Genomic DNA, 20,234 nt, shown 5'->3' on the forward strand with positions numbered 1-20,234 from the left:
AAAATTTCAGTGCAGAAAATAAACACTTTCATATATTAATCTACAAGTTATGATTTTAAATCCATTATATGTAGCAGTGTATTTGTTCATGTAACAGTGTGCATGATAAATTGAAATCACTGCCTCCACTAGAGATCACACCCGGGACCTCTGGATTACTAGTCTAACCCTCTAGCAATCGAGCTAAAGAGAAGATCTCTCTAGCCGAGTGGTATATTGCAGCTGTAGTATTTAACAGGGTTACATGGAACAAGAACATTTAACTTCCAGAATCACCAACCATAGCAGACCAGGACATATGATCAGTTTTAAGTTAATTCTGAAAGAAATCAAATGACAATTTCATAAATTTTATTACGCAGAAATAGAACCAGCCGAGCCAGATGGACAAGGTAAGTTTTGAGGGCACCACATTCTTATGTATGAACCACAGTAAATAATTTTATGTAAACCTACAGGGGTCGACATTAACGCTTGTCCGATTGTCCGGTACCAGACGACGGGACAAGTAACAAATCTATCTTTGTGTTTTATTTATGCTATATTCTGAAGTCAAAACTGATTCAATACTCACTGTAAAATGAGTAAAAACTCCTTTAAATTGTGTTAACCATCGAACGGAAGTGAGTTGATCATGCTTATTAAAGCTTCATTTGGAACTACATAGAAATGATGGTAGACTTCAGAGGGCTCTCGAAAACATGTAATCGGTATCACTAGTATGTTTGAAACGCATGCGAATGCTGTACATGTGAGAGCTTTGATACTACGACAGATACCGTCTGCTGGAATTGTAATAAAAATGAATCAGTTTTGATAAAATTAAGGAGGCTACAAATGAAGCAGACTGCCGTGCCCTAGAAAACGGTGACATGTTTTAATGTTTTCACAGTAGCAAGTTTGTTTATAGTTTAGTCGAACAGTTCTTCATGAAAGTTAATTATTTTAAAGTACTTCATTCATCTGCTTTTAGGTAAAAAAAGGATGGTTTAGTAAAACTTAAATAACTTGTAATAATATTTTCTTGCTGTTTTATTGTTGTAAGTAATTATTATGAGTCGAAATTGTGGCTTGCAGTGCTTACCTCTACTTTATAATAAATCATCTCACTGTTTACACATAACAGACGGAAAGTAGAAACACATGTAGGACAAGTGCTTATGTCATTCGGACAAGTGAATTTATCTTATCACTAGTCCGAAGGGACAAGTGCAGAAAAAAGTTAATGTCGACCCCTGACCTAACTGTATCAATTACCAGCAGGTCATTTACATTAAAGTGATGATTGTATAAAGCTATATTCTATCCCCTATAACACAAGACTAACCTTCTTCTGTATATGTACAACAGGATACATAGCCCCAGACACGTCGTCCATGAAGGCAGTCAGACGTTGACCATTGTGTGTGAAGTAAACTCGTCCCCGGGGAGTCTGCCCATGGGCAGGAGCATCACCAGTTCTCTCCCAGCCAATTCCTGCAATGTCTCCGGCATTGAGGAAAACATCCAGTCGAACACTCCTCCATTGAAGTAGACTAGCACCATTGTAGTGTACAGCCTTACCGTTACTGTGGAATCAATGAAAACAATTCATTAATCATATGTGGCCTTTCACCTCATGGGGAAACATCATTCATAGTTCACTGACTAACTAGGACAAAACGAATTATAGAGATGAAAATAGGAGTGATTTATTTAACAATTTAAAGAAAGTTTCTCAAACTGATGTACCTAACTTAAATATGTGTAATTGTTTATTATGACATCAGTAACTACTGTATGACCGAACACAAAAAGATGTGGATTCTTACTTGAGACAGAGACAGGTACCAACAGGATTTGTCCATGCACCATCCTTCTTCTCTGCAGAGGGAGCGAATCCAAATGATATAATAGCCCCTCCTTCCTCCTGGCTGTCACCAAAGGAACATACCTCCAACTCCCAGTAAAAGGCTGGTGCCTAGTAACAGACACACATCAAAGTAAGGCAGTGAACTAAAGTATTTTTCAAATGAAGCTAACAGTGCATTGAAAATTCAATAGGATTTTAAGCATGAATAAGTTACCTGCAGGGGGATGGGCAGATTAGCATACAGCAGTGTGCCCCTTGGTAGTCCACTGCCTGTGTTAGGGTCGCCCAGGAAGGTGATACCAGTCATCCCAGAGGAAAAGACACATGCTCGGACAGGAGGGTAGGTCCTCACTGCATCCCACATCATTTCTTTGTTCTGCAAAGTAAAACATGGTAGCATAAGGTAATGAATGGTAACATATCAAATACAAAAAATTAGGAGATTTGTTTTCAGGATTAGAATCTAACACTACAGGCTTTTAAATTCTCAACACATGTATATTAGCCCACTTTAAAGTGTATCACTTCCATTCCTTTGAATACAAATTGATAAGTGTTCATTTCAGCATGCTACAGACTAAATATTGTCACCCTAGGATTCCTGTTCACCTCTCACTGAGATTATAATATCCCCCTATTTGTTTCAAAGTCTTTTGTACTGAGAATTCAAACTAAAAATTCGATAATAACAAAACTTACAACATCAACCACACTAGAAATTTTGCTTCAAAATAATGATCTGTGCCAGGAATTCGTACAGATATTGATCTACATTGCATTGGTATATAATAATTAGCTTTGCTGGACATATGGAGTGTCAACCAAATATCCCAGAGGATCTGAGGGACCTAGCTAGTTGACCAAAATTGACTGCTGCTGTTGTATATGATGTGAATTATTTAATTTCTCAAACACTTACAGTTCTAGTGTCCACCTTACTTGGTGGTGGTGGAGGTTTGGCACAGTCGCGGTAAAGGAGCCTCAAACGTGTACAGTGGGACTCTATCACAGGAAGTCGATCACCTGATCAAACAATATAATTACAGCATTTAAAAAAAAAAATATTTCTGTTTAACAGTCTGCATCAAGTAGCCTCAAATGTGTACACTGGCACTCCTTCACTTAAGGTCTTTCACCTGGAAACATCACTTATACATTGATTATATTCATATTCCTGCCAAAACTACTGAGATGAGAACCAACATTTTGCAACAAGCTATATGACCACCTAAACCCAGGGATTCCGCATATAAGTGGAGTATGGTATGAGATGAGTATCCATTAGTCACCTAAACCCAGGGATTCCACATATAAGTGAAGTATGGTATGAGATGAGTATCCATTAGTCACCTAAACCCAGGGATTCCGCATATAAGTGGCGTATGGTATGAGATGAGTATCCATTAGTCACCTAAACCCAGGGATTCCGCATATAAGTGGCGTATGGTATGAGATGAGTATCCATTAGTCACCTAAACCCAGGGATTCCGCATATAAGTGGCGTATGGTATGAGATGAGTATCCATTAGTCACCTAAACCCAGGGATTCCGCATATAAGTGGAGTATGGTATGAGATGAGTATCCATTAGTTACCTAAACCCAGGGATTCCGCATATAAGTGGAGTATGGTATGAGATGAGTATCCATTAGTCACCTAAACCAAGGGATTCCACATATAAGTGGAGTATGGTATGAGATGAGTATCCATTAGTCACCTAAACCCAGGGATTCCGCATATAAGTGGAGTATGGTATGAGATGAGTATCCATTAGTCACCTAAACCCAGGGATTCCACATATAAGTGGAGTATGGTATGAGATGAGTATCCATTAGTCACCTAAACCCAGGGATTCCGCATATAAGTGGAGTATGGTATGAGATGAGTATCCATTAGTCACCTAAACCCAGGGATTCCACATATAAGTGGAGTATGGTATGAGATGAGTATCCATTAGTCACCTAAACCCAGGGATTCCACATATAAGTGGAGTATGGTATGAGATGAGTATCCATTAGTATGTGAAGTCTTCCTACCAGTGGTGTTCCTATCAGTGGCAGGTCTCTGTTTGGGGGAGGGATACCTTTCAATAGGAGATCCATTATAAGATCCCTATGGGTAGAACACCTACCTGTACTACAGTCCTTGGCTAGAGACTTCAGCACATCTATGGTAGAGCCACAGTGTTGTATAAACTCCTTTGTGAAGTCAATGTCTTGTAGGTAGGAAGCCAGCACCATACATGCCCGTGTCTGTAGCTCGGCCACCACACGACATGTCTCATTGTTCAGGCTATTTCCATCTCCATTGATGGGCAGTGACTGCTGCATCAGGGATTGGTTGTCGTCCTGTGGCAGTAAAATGGCTTTGATTGCCATGACAACTGCTTCTGTTACAGGAACTTGATGGGAAGTGTAGATCTGGAAAATGTCAAAAGTTATCTTAATGGTTCTAACTTCCTACAAACTACAAAATATTATTGACATCATTTTTTTCATAGATTTCTTTTGGGAATATCGAAGCTTTGTTCCTAAATACTTATCCTATAATTATAATTTCAAATACTGCTTCTGTTTAGATAAGTAAAATGCCCTTACCTCATTTCTGATTGGCTGTAGTCGTGTGACAGGGACCTGTATGGTGTCGCTGTAGCGAGGTGTATACATGAGGTTAGAGTCTGTGTCCAGCTGTAGGGTGGCCATACCAGTCTGTTCTGACACACTCAGTACAGTGCCTGTAGTGTTGTGGATACCTGCTCCGACCACCTATACAGATCATAGCAGTTACATGTAATGATCACCAAGAAAAATTACTGGTATCGGATGTGGACATGTTGTATGTTACCAAAACCAGAACAATCAAAGGGCCAAAGGCCCTGAGAAACGTCAGGGTCTGAGGTCATATTATAAGAAATTTAAAATTGGATTTTATAGTCAGACAGTTACATTTGTATCAGATGAAATGTCTTCATCTGGCCCTGGTATTCCTGTTCTATATATATTCAAGAAAACATGTATAACATATAATATCAGCTGACAACTTTACAATAGCTGAGTATAGTTCTTTCCTCATTTCTTTAATGCTTGTGGAAAATTATTGATATACTCCTGAATCAGTAAAGCTGCTTGTAAACTTTGAAAAAAAGAATCAACTGAACGACAAAATCGGTCTATTAACAGAACATGTTGTTCAAGTAACTACAACTAAAGATAAAATCCAAGATGTACACAGCCGAAGTTTTTTTTATTTTATTTATACTATAAGTTATTAATAAGGCCTATCAAACATCTATTTTATGACCCGTAGTAACACATTTTCACTCCGATAGAAAACTGCGGTCGCGTTGTCCGACGAGACATATCTAGTTTTGACACCGACGCCAGTACATCATGATCAGTCACGAATCATAATCATTAGATTCTTTTCAAACAACAAATAATAACCTTATTTAATAAAATCCTCACGAAAAACGGCAATGTAGTTTGTTACAACTTGCCCTCAATTCCTGGTCATATTTCTTGCGTATTCTAGCGACATACAAATGAATATGAAACTGCGAACAGTCGTTGGTTTAGTTACATTAGACATAACTGCCATTTTGGCTGACTAGTGATGAGTCACGTGACAGCTGAAGTTATCTCGTGGAATGCTCGGGTGCATTTGACTACGTAAATAGGATTGGTTTTAAGCTATCAAATGTTCCTGCATATGAACTCAGGATGAACAGATGTGGATAGCTTCTCTGTGAATGCATGTAAATTTCCACGACGATCAAACTGATTTTTCTACTTTCATTTTCAAGGCAGTATCGAGACAGAACTACGTAATCCTACGCCAACAAAATTGCATATACTGACGAAGAAAAAGGTTAATATTTATACTCTAAAATAGTCTAGAACACCAAACATTCACATTTCATTTTTAAATAATTGCAGTAAACACGGTTTACATCACTTAAATTGTGTCAATAATTGTTATCAAAATAGGAACTATATTAGGCTGCGGATGTATATCATTTGTATGACAGAAAAGAGGAATAGTTAGCCGGAACAGATCTGTCAGTAACAACATTTTCCCACCACGCCTATAACGGCAGGTGCCAAAGGCACCCTGACGTTAAAAATGTATACCATATCTAACAACAGTATCAATAGTGATGGCAATAGTTAAAATTTACAATCATGGATACATCCAATCCATCGGAGAACGGAATTTGCCACAATAGGTAACGGTTTGTCCTATAGATTCCAATCCCAAGAGCCCCCGGAACCAAATAATTACCGACAAAAATCAACTGACAAAGGATGCTTCATTATTCTTTAGCAATGGCTCTTAGTGTGAATTAATCATAAGATGCAGTGACGTGTACAGAGACCAAAACTTGGAAAACATGGAAGCAAATGTGAAAATGGCTTTGTTGCTAGTAGCAGTGAGGGAGAGATTTATGTAGAAGAGCAGCAGTCTAACAGTTTACACCTCACCTTGGCATTACAGCCTGGTTTTATTATCTCCTTGAAACCACCAAGTGCACACAGCGCAGCATTGGCCAGTTTAGCCATAGACATAAGCTGTTTACAACTGGTCCGGGGGGAGCTGAGGGCATCCAGTCCAGAATACAGTAGAGGCAGGCATGTCAGTGAGTTGTTCAACACCTGTTGTCACACAAACACAGCCATATCAAGAAATCTTTTCTCATTCAAAAATACAATGATTATACTTCATAGTCATTTGCATTTAAAGGAGAAAACAAGACACTAAAAGCATTCTACATTCAGACTAAATGATCACAAAAATTGCTATTAAAACTGTGTTAAGCTTTATGCTTTATAAGCAATAATTTGATATATCGAAGTGAAACAAGAATCAGAATACTAGTTTATCTTGCTGCTTTGAATCATTATCTGTCAGTACAAATCCAGTTGTACAATTGAACTCAAATCTTACCTGTGTGAAGCAATACATACCCTTTGTACGGCCTCGGCCCAGGACTGGGCTGTGTTAGTCTCAGGGGCGGTCAGTAAACCGTGTAGGAGAGCTATCACTTCTGCAGCCATACTGTTGGCAACATGTCCACTGATAAATGGTCTTACCGGATCAGTTCTGTCACAACAATCAAGTGAATTTTATGAATTTCAATATTTAAAATGAAATTTGAACCAGTAAAATTTTCATCTTTCTCACTAAAAGTACCTCTTGTGTAACATCACAAATCCTTCCCTATGCACTTTAATAGTACCTTGCTAGTTCAGAGTTCCTCTCCCTACACACAACTTCGAAGGCTGTCTTTTTCTTGTCCCCTGTGGGTGGTTCTGGCTGCTGTGTATCTATGGGGGGCCCCGTTGACACGACCAGCCCCATCTGGGCCCACTTGGCTGCCTTCTTCAAGGCACTACCAGCATCTTCTGTAGTCACCTCTGCCTTTCCATACTATAGAGTATAAAAAGAGTAACATTGATTAGAGATGTATAGCATTAGCTTCTTAAGGACAAAGAATATAGGAATTTTTAGGCCAGCCCAGTTCACCTGTTTTAATAGACCTACATTTCAAATCAACAACAAGAGGCCCATGGGGCCTGTATCGCTCACCTGGTTGGATTAGACCAAATGTCGAAATAATGTTCATATTCAATTTGTTTTATTTGTAAAACTCTAACAATGCTATATATGGTTATAGTGTGGGAATCTGAACTGCTTTAAAGATTAATGAAGTCCAGACTCTCAAAGGTCTGAAAGACCTCAAGAATTGTTTATAGAACATGCATTCATCACTTTTAGACTAGTAACGATTTAAAGGAATGACCTCTATTTCACCTATTGGGCCCCGCCCCTTTGGCCCTTCGGGGGTCAGAGTCACCATTTATGCAAAATCTGTTCCCCTGTTTCTGACCAAATTTGGTCAAAATCCATTCATAACTTGATGACTAGTAGCGATTCAAAGGAATTACCTCTATTTCCCCCACTGGGCCCCGCCCTTTTGGCCCCTTTAGGGTCAGAGTCACCATTTATGCAAAATCTGTTCTTCTTCCCCCAAGGATGTTTCGGACCAAATTGGGTTCAAATCCATTCATAACTTTATGACTAGTAGCAATTTAAAGGAATTACCTCTATTTCCCTTATTAGGCCCCACCCATTTGGCCCCTCCGGGGTCAGAGCCACCATTTATGCAAAATCTGTTCCCCTTCCCCCAAGGATGTTTCTGACCAAATTGGCTTCAAATCCATTCATAACTTTATGACAAGTAGAGATTCAGAGGAATTACCTCTATTTCCCATATTTGGCCCCGCCCCTTTGGCCCCTCGGGGGTCACAATCACTATTTATGCAAAATCTGTTTCCCTTCCCCCAAGGATGTTTCTGACCAAATTGGGTTCAAATCCATTCATAACTTTATGACAAGTAGAGATTTAGAGGAATTACCTCTATTTCCCCTATTGGGCCCTGCCCCTTTGGCCCCTCAGGGGTCAGAGTCACTATTTATGCAAAATCTGTTCCCATTATGCCAAGGATGTTTCTGGCCAAATTTGGTCAAAATCCAATAAGAACTTTTTGACTAGTAGCGATTTGAAGCAAATGTTGACGGACGGACGGACGGACGACGGACGACGGACGCCGCGCCATGGCATAAGCTCACCGGACCTTCGGTCCAGGTGAGCTAAAAACTACATTTACATTTAGAGAGTAAAAAATAAGATGAGCATAAAATTGTACAGATGAACATATACTTATTATTGAAATTAGATATTAAGTGATTCACCATGTATCATCACTGTATTTCTTATTGTTTATAAGTTTATAGTTATAAGTTTTTTCTAAGCATTTGACAGATCTCATCTACATGACGTGGTTAGTTGGTCAAGGGTACTGATTTGACCACATTAGATACTTAGATGGGTGTCAGTCACCATCTCATATAAAGTTCATTATAAGCCAGGTATATTTAGTATTAACCAAAATGATCTGTACATGTAACTTGGTGTAAAGGATTGTACTGCTGTCTAATAATGGATGGAGGGAAGCTGTATTGACCGACCTTTGTCATTTCTCTGTCCATTCGTACGACCCTCTCCATGTTGGCAGTGCCCCCTATTCTGAATGGACGATTGTCCGAGCTGAAAAAGATAAAAAGTAAACATTGAGTTAGAGAGAAATGTCTGATCAGTTTTTATCTGTCCATTTTTGTATCTTGTTTGTCTGCTATCCTCACTGTGTCTGATAACTGCTAAAGTATGATATACTTACTTAATAAAGCCACAGTATGACCAAAGATTGTGAGTCTGGGGAGACAATGTATGATCTTGCACTATCAGAAATACCAATAGGTTGCATGACCTTGACCTGCTAGAAGCAAGGCTTTAAGGTCATGACCTACCGAAGGATAGGCTGTATGACATTGACCTACATGAAGCAAGGCATTAAGGTTAAGACCTACCTGAGAAGAGGCTGTATGACATTGACCTACATGAAGCAAGGCATTAAGGTTAAGACCTACCTGAGAAGAGGCTGTATGACATTGACCTACATGAAGCAAGGCATTAAGGTTAAGACCTACCTGAGAAGAGGCTGTATGACATTGACCTACATGAAGCAAGGCTTTAAGGACATGACCTACCTAAGAAGAGGCTGTATGACATTGACCTACATGAAGCAAGGCTTTAACGACATGACCTACCTAAGAAGAGGCTGTATGACATTGACCTACATGAAGCAAGGTTTTAACGACATGACCTACCTGAGAAGAGGCTGTATGACATTGACCTACATGAAGCAAGGCATTAACGACATGACCTACCTAAGAAGAGGCTGTATGACCTCGTGAGACAGTTGGTCCTCTCGTTTGTGTATAAATACTGACAGTCTACCAGCCTGTATATCACTGTCCTCCACTTTGTCCTTGTCCAGTCCCCCATTAGATGCTCCGCGATGGAGGTTGTCTGTGGATGGGCGTCGACTACAGATAGTCGCATGGTCACCTGAGCACCGAACAAGTCAAGAAAATACAGTTAATTATTTCCAAAATTATATATAATTGTATAAAATGTTGACACTGTCAAGACTTGATTTATTTTATAATGGTTTCTTCTGATTAAACATGTTCATTCTTTTCTACTGTAAGTTACCTTTTATCCACATACAAACTTTGAGCTATCCTTTAAACTTTTTCTAATTATCAGCAAAACTTTATATATTTTTTTTATAATAATATTCCATTACTACATGTACATAGTATTACTATTATAATAAAACCTGAATTTCAAACAAGATGGAAAGGTTTCTTTTAATGATATCACCTTCATGCCATGATCTGCAATCTCCTATTTGACAGTTCTACTATACCTGGGACAAGAAAGTCTCCGAGTATGGCCAGCAGGAGGCTGACAACCTCCTATTTGACAGTTCTACTATACCTGGGACAAGAAAGTCTCCGAGTTTGGCCAGCAGGAGGCTGAAAACCTCCTATTTGACAGAACTACTATACCTGGGACAAGAAAGTCTCCGAGTTTGGCCAGCAGGAGGCTGACAACCTCCTATTTGACAGAACTACTATACCTGGGACAAGAAAGTCTCCGAGTTTGGCCAGAAGGAGGCTGACAACCTCCTATTTGACAGTTCTACTATACATGGGACAAGAAAGTCTCTGAGTTTGGCCAGCAGGAGGCTGACAACCTCCTATTTGACAGTTCTACTATACCTGGGACAAGAAAGTCTCCGAGTTCGGCCAGCAGGAGGCTGACAACCTCCTATTTGACAGTTCTACTATACATGGGACAAGAAAGTCTCTGAGTTTGGCCAGCAGGAGGCTGACAACCTCCTATTTGACAGTTCTACTATACCTGGGACAAGAAAGTCTCCGAATTTGACCAGCAGGAGGCTGAAAACCTCCTATTTGACAGAACTACTATACCTGGGACAAGAAAGTCTCCGAGTTTGGCCAGCAGGAGGCTGACAATCTTAGCTGGAGGATCTGAGATGGATTTGGCTGTGCTCCAGTGGCTGGAGTAGAGATGTTGACCCCAGGCCGGCAGTTCTACTGTCTCACAGTCCAGTGTACTCATCAGAGGTAATGCCACACGGCACAGCTGTAGTATGATTAGCACTAGCTTCGGTGACGGTCTACAATAGATGGTTTATTGACTGAATATATATATATTCACAAAGCAGATAGTTGCATGGTCACATGAACACCAAAGTGAGATAAGTTTGTATACAATATTGACTTAGTCAAAACTATTCATATCATACGGTATGGTTTCTATTCGATACATTTCTTTCCTTGATGTACAAGGAAATACAAAAATATAAACTAAGACAACAAGATTGGTACAGTGACAGTTAAGTTATATTTTGTTATTATAAAATACATCTGGACTTGTTGTTTAATCTGTAAATATTACATGGTGACAAGATAACTAATCCATCTGAAAATGCATTGTCAATCCTACCTCTGGTCAAGCAGCAAGGAGAGGAGTTTGGAGACACATGCTGGCTGACTGAGGATTGCTCGTCCCATCCGACTACGAGACAGGTTGTTGAGGAGACTGAGCACGTCCTGTAGGGCCTCTGTTCCTGCAGCCTCATTGCCAATACATTCCGTGGCACGGGCTAGGTGGTTGGTGAGCAACACAGATACCTGGCGAGCTAGACCCGAGTGTTCCAACTGCTCTAGGTGTAAACCTAAACAGTGACAAATACTTAACAGAATGTCTTCATCACAGATAGATTTACTTAACAGAATGTCTTCATCACAGATAGATTTACTTAACAGAATGTCTTCATCACAGATAGATTTACTTAACAGAATGTTTTCATCACAGATAGATTTACTTAACAGAATGTCTTCATCACAGATAGATTTACTTAACAGAATGTCTTCATGACAGATAGATTTACTATCTATATTCTCACTGCTACAATGTGGAAGAACAAATGTAAAAACATAAGTCGAATCCTGTTTTCACTGCTGCAGTTGTTGATTAGAACAGCTAAATATCATACCTTACACTTGCCTAAGATCTTATCCCATCTATCAAGACATTCCTTTGTCTTCCTATCATAACACTTACCATCCTCTGTTTCCCACATGACACAGCGGTTGGCAAGGACCTGAAAGCCTGCCCATGCCATGGCAGACACTTTCTGATTGGTTGATTGAGTCTCTGTGTTGGAGCTATCTGTCCTATGATTGGCTAAGCTACACAGTTTGTCTAACAGATGGACCAACCCAGATCGCACCAGACACTTCTCCTCTGCCCTAGAACAAGATAATTCGCATAAATGTACAAGTTCTCATTCACCTTCGGCATGATATGATTATCATTTTCAATTCACACTACACAGCAGATAAGCTCATAAAAAATTACCTTAAGTTTATAAAGTATCAATTTTTGGAATTTCTGATTTTTAAAATTATGCTTTAAATCTCTGTTAAGGGAGGATTTTGATACAAGCTAGATGTTTAAATGTATCTGTACAAACATCTGCAAGATTTTAAAAATACCTTCTAAAATTTAAAATCAATTTAAAATTCAAATTTGATTATCTCATAATTTACAAAATATAAGTGATTTAGCATGACAGTTACAGACCTGGTGTAGGGTATGATACAGAGCAGTCCGATACTGTTACAGCAGGCTATAGGATAGCGTGCGGCCAACTGTACCACAGACGTCATGGTCTCCGCAAAGGCTTCTCTCACCTGATTCACCATCCCGCCACAGGTCAGCTCTTCAACACTGTCAGCACAAACTCTCCGATGTTTATTTGATGTTGAGTGTATGACAACACAATCAGTTCATTTTACTTCAATAACACTAACTTTAAACTTCTCCGTTCTGTTAAATTTGCTCATTACAAATAACAGAACAATATTAACTAATATAAAACTGCAAATAAATTCTGGTTTGTAAAAAAAGATTACTTTTTTATTTCTTATTCTATGTTTAGTCTGAGAAATATAAAATAATGATCGAATGGATATGTCCCCCACAATGCTTATTAAATAATTTACCACATATTCTATGGACAGACATACCATGGTCCGTGTTGTAAAACAGCTGTGACAGCGGCCACAAGGTGTGTGGCCCCTCCCTACACGTGATGCAGCTGTCAGTAACTCCTTCATATGAACAAGTGCCTGTTTACGTGTGTTCCCTCGGCGCCAGCGTGTCTGTGCTGCCGACAGGAAGTCCTTACTGGAAATCTGTATAGGCCAAACAGACTTACTTTGAGTATATATTAAACACAAGCCCCACTTGATTTGCTCTCTTCTCCTTCTAGAATATATCTTCCTGCCACTCGATTTGTAGCTCTTCTTCCTCTTCCGTCTCGAAGCTGGAAGATTTATCTTCCAAGATAGCGGCGACCATGTTTAAGTGTGCGAGTGATGAGTTTCACTAGAGAAGGATTTATGACACATACATGCACATGTTTGTGTCATAGTGTCTGAGAAAACTTAAAAACTTGTTTGTTTTGGGTTATATTCTACCGGTTTATTCGATTTACATATAAGGGAATGCGATTTTCTTAGAAGGCTTCTCTTCTGAGAAGAGTGCAAATCGAGTGGGGCTCCATTATCAATAACCTAGTGATGAATTATAGCTGACAGATGAAATCTTAACAAATTGATACATGATGTAAAATATGTAATTCATCCTGAATTTTGTTTCACCTCAATTAAAGGTTACTTGTTTTCACCCGTTTTCACCTTACACTTATATAATATTTGCACTGGTACATAGTGTTAGCCACTTCAAAAAACCTAAATAAGCCAAAACTTTGGATACAAAAGGAAATATGCATGGAAGCAAGTTTTAGAGTTCTGTGAAATTGTATGTTGAAGTACACTATTTAATGAAGGTGAGTAAGAAATTAAGAGTCAATTTGACATTTTGTGAAAGCATATAAAAAAAAAATTTCATGTTTCATAAACCCAAAATTACAATCTAAATATTCCAATTCTAAATATTTGTCATAGGATTCAAGTTGTTCACCCTGTGAGCTAACTTGATACCAAGGTTGGCTGCTGTTACAGTAGTAATTAAAATTTCTGAGATGTTGAGCTAAATGCAACCCTGAGGTAAATGAAAATCTTCTTGGGGCTCTCATTCATTGTTGCTATACACACACAGCACAATTCATTCGTTTGGCCATTAGAATTCCAGGGAATTCTTTTTCCCCATTCAGATAATAACTACCTTTACAGGTTATATCAAAATTAATTAATTTGATCATGTGTTTTTAATATGAAGTTATGGTTATATGTTAGTAAATGTATACAACATGGTGAGTAGCCCCCAAGAAGAGCCAAAATTAAGATTGTAATTCATGTTGCTGAGAAATCTAAAAGTAATAAATCATATTCAAATTTTATCTATGACTTTTCTTGTATGTTGTGTATAAAATGGAAATTTGGTTAATTTGAGTTTATACACAACATATATATATATATTGCTAGCTACTGGTTATCCACTAACAGGTTATTTTATTATCAAATTCTCTATCAGTCTGATCAAGTATATTAGAAAATAAATAGTGGCTTACTTGATGAATAGACAGTGGTTTGTTTACATCTTGCGCATATGCAAATTTAGTAGAGAAGTAGGTAACACGTGACCAGAATCAACCAATGAGAGCCAAGTAAATATAATAGAACAGTTAAAATTGGAATTGTAAAAGGGACAGCACGTGAAATTTATACAAGCATTACATTTGTCGTTGAATCGTACCCACCCACCATCCCCAGGTCATCACCATAGGGTAGCAATATATATAGTCATGTATTTAATAAATCTTGATCAGGTGTAAACATGTAACTTTTAACATAGAATTGTAATCATATAGTAATTGATTTTATGTTTGAGGTCATTGTTGGATCTCTATCTTAGTTTGATGTTTTTGTTTCGTTTAACACATGCAGTTATATGGGCTACTCACCACATATTATGTTTGTGTTCAGGTTTATTATGTTTTGTTTCAACCTATTCTAGTCACTAGTAGCTTGCGGCTTTAGTTTATTTTGTTGTAGTTTTGTAGTATATATATATAACCATCCAGTTCCTTTACCCTGTTCCAGGGTTTAGTTATGTAACCTGTTCCAGGTTACCTCCCTTAGTTGAGATGTACCCTGTTCCAGGGCTTAGTTATATAACCTGTTCCAGGTTACCTCCCTTAGTTGAGATGTACCCTGTTCCAGGGCTTAGTTATGTAACCTGTTCCAGGTTACCTCCCTTAATTTGAGATTTACCCTGTTCCAGGGTTTTCATTACATAACCTGTTCCAGGTTACCTTCCTTAGAGATTTACCCTGTTCCAGGGCTTAGTTTAATGTAACCTGTTCCAGGTAACCTCCCTTAGTTGAGATTTACCCTGTTCCAGGGCTTAGTTATGTAACCTGTTCCAGGTTACCTTACTTAGTTGAGATGTACCCTGTTCCAGGGCTTAGTTATGTAACCTGTTCCAGGTTACCTCCCTTAATTTGAGATTTACCCTGTTCCAGGGTTTTCATTACATAACCTGTTCCAGGTTACCTTCCTTAGAGATTTACCCTGTTCCAGGGCTTAGTTTAATGTAACCTGTTCCAGGTAACCTCCCTTAGTTGAGATTTACCCTGTTCCAGGGCTTAGTTATGTAACCTGTTCCAGGTTACCTTACTTAGTGGAGATTTGCCTTGTTCAATGGCCATTAGAATTCCAGGGAATTCTTTTTCCCCATTCAGATAATAACTACCTTTACAGGTTATATCAAAATTAATTAATTGGATCATGTGTTTTTAATATGAAGTTATGGTTGTATTTTAGTAAATGTATACAACATGGTGAGTAGCCCCCAAGAAGAGCCAAAATTAAGATTGTAATTCATGTTGCTGAGAAATCTAAAAGTAATAAATCATATTCGAATTTTATCTATGACTTTTCTTGTATGTTGTGTATAAATGAAACCTACAAAGCCCAGTTTGATTTTGATACTTACAGCCTTCTCTGGGTCACTGCCTATAAAAGAGAAGAGTTGATCCACTAGTACCACATGTGGTGGGATGTCCTTGTTATCATCCTCCACAAGTTCCTGCAGTACGGATGCTGGACCTTTTCTCTGGCCATGGCGCTTTCTGCTGAAGTGTGAATCAAACATCACAGTCAAAGCATTTACTTAAAAGCTAATATTAGTAACTGGTATATCATCTGTGTGGGTATATTAGGATAAAGTCAAATTTCCTCTGATATTGGCAAAATGGAAAAAAAGTAGTTCTTGGAGACAAAGGTTACTTCATTTATTCCCATTCAAAATGAAAACTTACCTGCGTATCTTAAGAATGTCGAGTACAAATTCATCATAAATACTCTCTACACCAGTGGGAGCGGACATACTCCTTGATAACACATGGACTGGCTGTGCCATGTCAGTATCCGACCTAACGGAACCACCTGAAATTCACAACAAATAGTTGCACACTTTCATTGAAATTTGTAACTTAACTTTCCTTCAATATGAAAGTTAAAACCACAGCTGTAATAAGGGACGACACTTACTTCATACAGCTGTAATAAGAAAGGAAACTTACTTCATACAGCTGTAATAAGAAAGGAAACTTACTTCATACAGCTGTAATAAGGGACGACACTTACTTCATACAGCTGTAATAAGGGACGACGCTTACTTCATACAGCTGTAATAAGGGACGACGCTTACTTCATACAGCTGTAATGAGGGACGACACTTACTTCATACAGCTGTAATAAGGGACGACACTTACTTCATACAGCTGTAATAAGGGACGACACTTACTTCATACAGCTGTAATAAGGGACGACGCTTACTTCATACAGCTGTAATGAGGGACGACACTTACTTCATACAGCTGTAATAAGGGACGACACTTACTTAATACAGCTGTAATAAGGGACGACACTTACTTCATACAGCTGTAATAAGGGACGACACTTACTTCATACAGCTGTAATAAGGGACTCATAAAACCTTACCTATATATATATATGTATCAGATGAGGATCAGTCTTAAGGTGTGCCTGTTTTAACACCTGGCTATAGTTTTGTCAGCTGTAATAAGGGACGACGCTTACTTCATACAGCTGTAATAAGGGACGACGCTTACTTCATACAGATGTAATAAGGGACGACGCTTACTTCATACAGCTGTTATAAGGGACGACGCTTACTTCATACAGATGTAATGAGGGACGACGCTTACTTCATACAGCTGTAATAAGGGACGACGCTTACTTCATACAGATGTAATAAGGGACGACGCTTACTTCATACAGCTGTAATAAGGGACGACACTTACTTCATACAGCTGTAATAAGGGAGGACACTTACTTCATACAACAGTAATAAGGGCCGGAGGACACTTACTTCATACAGCTGTAATAAGGGACGACACTTACATCATACAGCTGTAATAAGGGACGACACTTACTTCATACAGCAGTAATAAGGGAGGACACTTACTTCATACAGCAGTAATAAGGGACGACGCTTACTTCATACAGCTGTAATAAGGGACGACGCTTACTTCATACAACTGTAATAAGGGACGACACTTACTTCATACAGCTGTAATAAGGGACAACACTTACTTCATACAGCTGTAATAAGGGAGGACACTTACTTCATACAACAGTAATAAGGGCCGGAGGACACTTACTTCATACAGCTGTAATAAGGGACGACACTTACATCATACAGCTGTAATAAGGCAGGACACTTACTTCATACAGCTGTAATAAGGGACGACACTTACTTCATACAGCTGTAATAAGGGACGACACTTACTTCATACAGCTGTAATAAGGGACGACACTTACTTCATACAGCTGTAATGAGGGACGACACTTACTTCATACAGCTGTAATAAGGGACGACGCTTACTTCATACAGCTGTAATAAGAGGCCACACTTACTTCATACAACTGTAATAAGGGACGACGCTTACTTCATACAGCTGTAATAAGGGACGACGCTTACTTCATACAGCTGTAATAAGGGAGGACACCTACTTCATACAGCTGTAACTAGAACTGTCGCCAGGATGGCTGACTAATACCCCCCCCCCCAAATCTGCACAAGTCAATAGTGAATTGGAACTGTTAATTAGAGGCCAACTAAGACAACCCAGTAATATAGTGACCAGTTGCCATAGCAACCATAATTTTGAGAAAACGAAAGTGGCATGTACATTTACACATGGTCCTCTATATTTGTGTTAAGTTTCCTTGAAATCGGCCCTTCGGTTTAGGAGGAGTTGTCCAGACAACATAAAGTTATGGTTCTTATCGGAAAACCTGTTTATAGTGACCAGTTGCCATAGCAACCATAATTTTGAGAAAAAGAAAGTGAGTTGCACATCTACACATTGTCCTCTATATATGTGTGAAGTTTCATTGAAATCGGCCCTTCGGTTTAGGAGGAGTTGTCCGGACAAACTTAAAGTTATGGTTCTTATCGGAAAACCTGCTTATAGTGACCAGTTGCCAAAGCAACCATAATTTTGAGAAAAAGAAAGTGGCATGCACATCTACACATGGTCCTCCATATTTGTATGAAGTTTCATTGAAATCGGCCCTTCGGTTTAGGAGGAGTTGTCCGGACAAACTTAAAGTTATGGTTCTTATCAGAAAACCTGTTTATAGTGACCAGTTGCCATAGCAATCCGCATCCGGACAAAATGCGTCTACAGACAGACGGACGGACAACCTGATTCCAGTATACCCCCCTAACTTCGTTGCAGAGGTATAATAAGGGACGACACTTACTTCATACAGCTGTAATAAGGGACGACACTTACTTCCGAGGTGAGAACAGGTGACAACGGCTACATAAGCTGCTTGTTTTGTCTGTAAGATTTGGTAAGTAGATAACATTAGTACCTACCTGTCTGTGGCAGTTCTGAGTAGTGAGACACAGTCCTTGTCATCATATCGCTGTAGTGTGGGGTAATGGTCACTTGTAATAACAGATCAAGTCGGGATAGAATACCCTTTACAATGTGCTTTGTTCGTACCATACACATCTCTTTGGCGACGACCTCATTTGATCTTACATCTTCATCAAATTTGGACCTATCAATAAACATCAAATTTGGACCTATCAATAAACATCAAATTTGGACCCATCAATAAACATCAAATTTGGACCTATCAATAAACATCAAATTTTGAACTAAAATATCAAATTGATAATACTCTCTAGAGGAATGTCAACAAAATTGAACTCCCTACATCACTGCTAACTGACATTTAAGAACTCTGAATCTGTAAAAAATTCAATTCATTTTTCAGTTCCACAAAGAATGATCTGTCTCAACCAGTTCAGACTTACCGTAACATTTTCATGGCCTCCTCTACCTCAGCAGGATCTAACAGGACATCCTTGACAAAGCACAGCATGTTCAGCTCCTTAATATTACCCTGTAAGTTGTTAACACTTGATGTTTGTATTCTGAACACAGAATCTGATTTATTTAAATAAGTTGTTCAACGTTTTGTCTTATATATATTGACTTATAAAAGGTACCTTAAACTGCAATTATAATAACTTGAGTTGCTATGGCTACTAGAGATGCTATAGACACCAACGTTGCTATGGTTATTTGTGCTGCTATGGCTACCAAATGGATCAGAAAGGCTCCCAAACCTAACTAAGAACTTTATGACAAGTATTGTTATGGTTACTTAGATTCGAAATTGTAACTTTTGTTGCAGTTGTTCCTTATGTTGACATGGTTACTCAAGTTAATAAAAAGATATTTGATTATTCTGTTATAGCCACCAACCTCCTGTAGATGATAATCATGGAAGAATGGAGGAGCCTGCTGGCTGTCGGCCTTATGTTCCTGTACCTCATTGTACCATCTCTGTTCCAGGTCAGCCAGACCCTAAAACAGTCACCACACATACTGTCAAAGTCATTGTTATACAATGGAATTAACATATATATTAATGACTTGGTTTTTACGTTTGATTATCAGTACTGATTTACAGTTAGAAAGGTCAATACTTTTGGTATATCCACCAGACTGGATATGTTTACCTCTCTCTCTCTTACTAATGGATATTTCATCTGTAGATTCCTGCTTATTGTGTATTTTACCTGTAGCTGCCTCATAAGAGTGTTGAATCGGCGATACACTTCCTCCACCACTACACAGAGTAGGGAGAACTCGTCCGAGTGTTCTCGTTCCTCGGACATGAGGTGGTGTACAGTATCCTCCAGTGAGAGATGTTTTATCACAGTTGACACAATCCTCTCCTCTAGCTCCTCTGGCTGTAGGATCTCCCTGAGGGGTCAAGTAACTTTTCTCAACCAGTTCTCATCACTGATTTCAATATTGGGAATCAGATTTTAGAGATTTAATTTGTTTTTACATTTTCTC

General features: G+C 38.8%; 1 protein-coding gene and 1 long non-coding RNA gene across 2 annotated transcripts in view; both read right to left on the bottom strand.

Annotated features, from left to right (window-relative positions):
- Positions 1-20,234, bottom strand: part of LOC117333252 (probable E3 ubiquitin-protein ligase HECTD4) — a 67,800-nt gene that overhangs the window by 24,360 nt on the left and 23,206 nt on the right. Inside the window, 23 exon segments of the mRNA XM_033892466.1 lie at positions 1,328-1,568; positions 1,812-1,960; positions 2,067-2,228; positions 2,772-2,875; positions 3,983-4,271; positions 4,449-4,616; positions 6,333-6,503; positions 6,816-6,951; positions 7,088-7,278; positions 8,881-8,959; positions 9,640-9,820; positions 10,753-10,961; positions 11,291-11,522; positions 11,912-12,099; positions 12,434-12,580; positions 12,880-12,935; positions 12,937-13,047; positions 15,815-15,953; positions 16,140-16,266; positions 18,734-18,921; positions 19,181-19,269; positions 19,635-19,736; positions 19,952-20,138. Coding sequence (XP_033748357.1) covers positions 1,328-1,568; positions 1,812-1,960; positions 2,067-2,228; positions 2,772-2,875; positions 3,983-4,271; positions 4,449-4,616; positions 6,333-6,503; positions 6,816-6,951; positions 7,088-7,278; positions 8,881-8,959; positions 9,640-9,820; positions 10,753-10,961; positions 11,291-11,522; positions 11,912-12,099; positions 12,434-12,580; positions 12,880-12,935; positions 12,937-13,047; positions 15,815-15,953; positions 16,140-16,266; positions 18,734-18,921; positions 19,181-19,269; positions 19,635-19,736; positions 19,952-20,138 — 3,646 coding nt within the window.
- Positions 14,956-15,560, bottom strand: LOC117333253. The gene is made up of 3 exons (XR_004533861.1): positions 15,478-15,560; positions 15,373-15,417; positions 14,956-15,069 (listed from the first exon to the last, which is right to left on the bottom strand). It is a non-coding gene; the product is annotated as an uncharacterized LOC117333253 (long non-coding RNA).

This window comes from Pecten maximus, chromosome 8 (assembly GCF_902652985.1).
Source record: "Pecten maximus chromosome 8, xPecMax1.1, whole genome shotgun sequence".
Taxonomy (NCBI): Eukaryota; Metazoa; Mollusca; class Bivalvia; order Pectinida; family Pectinidae; genus Pecten; species Pecten maximus.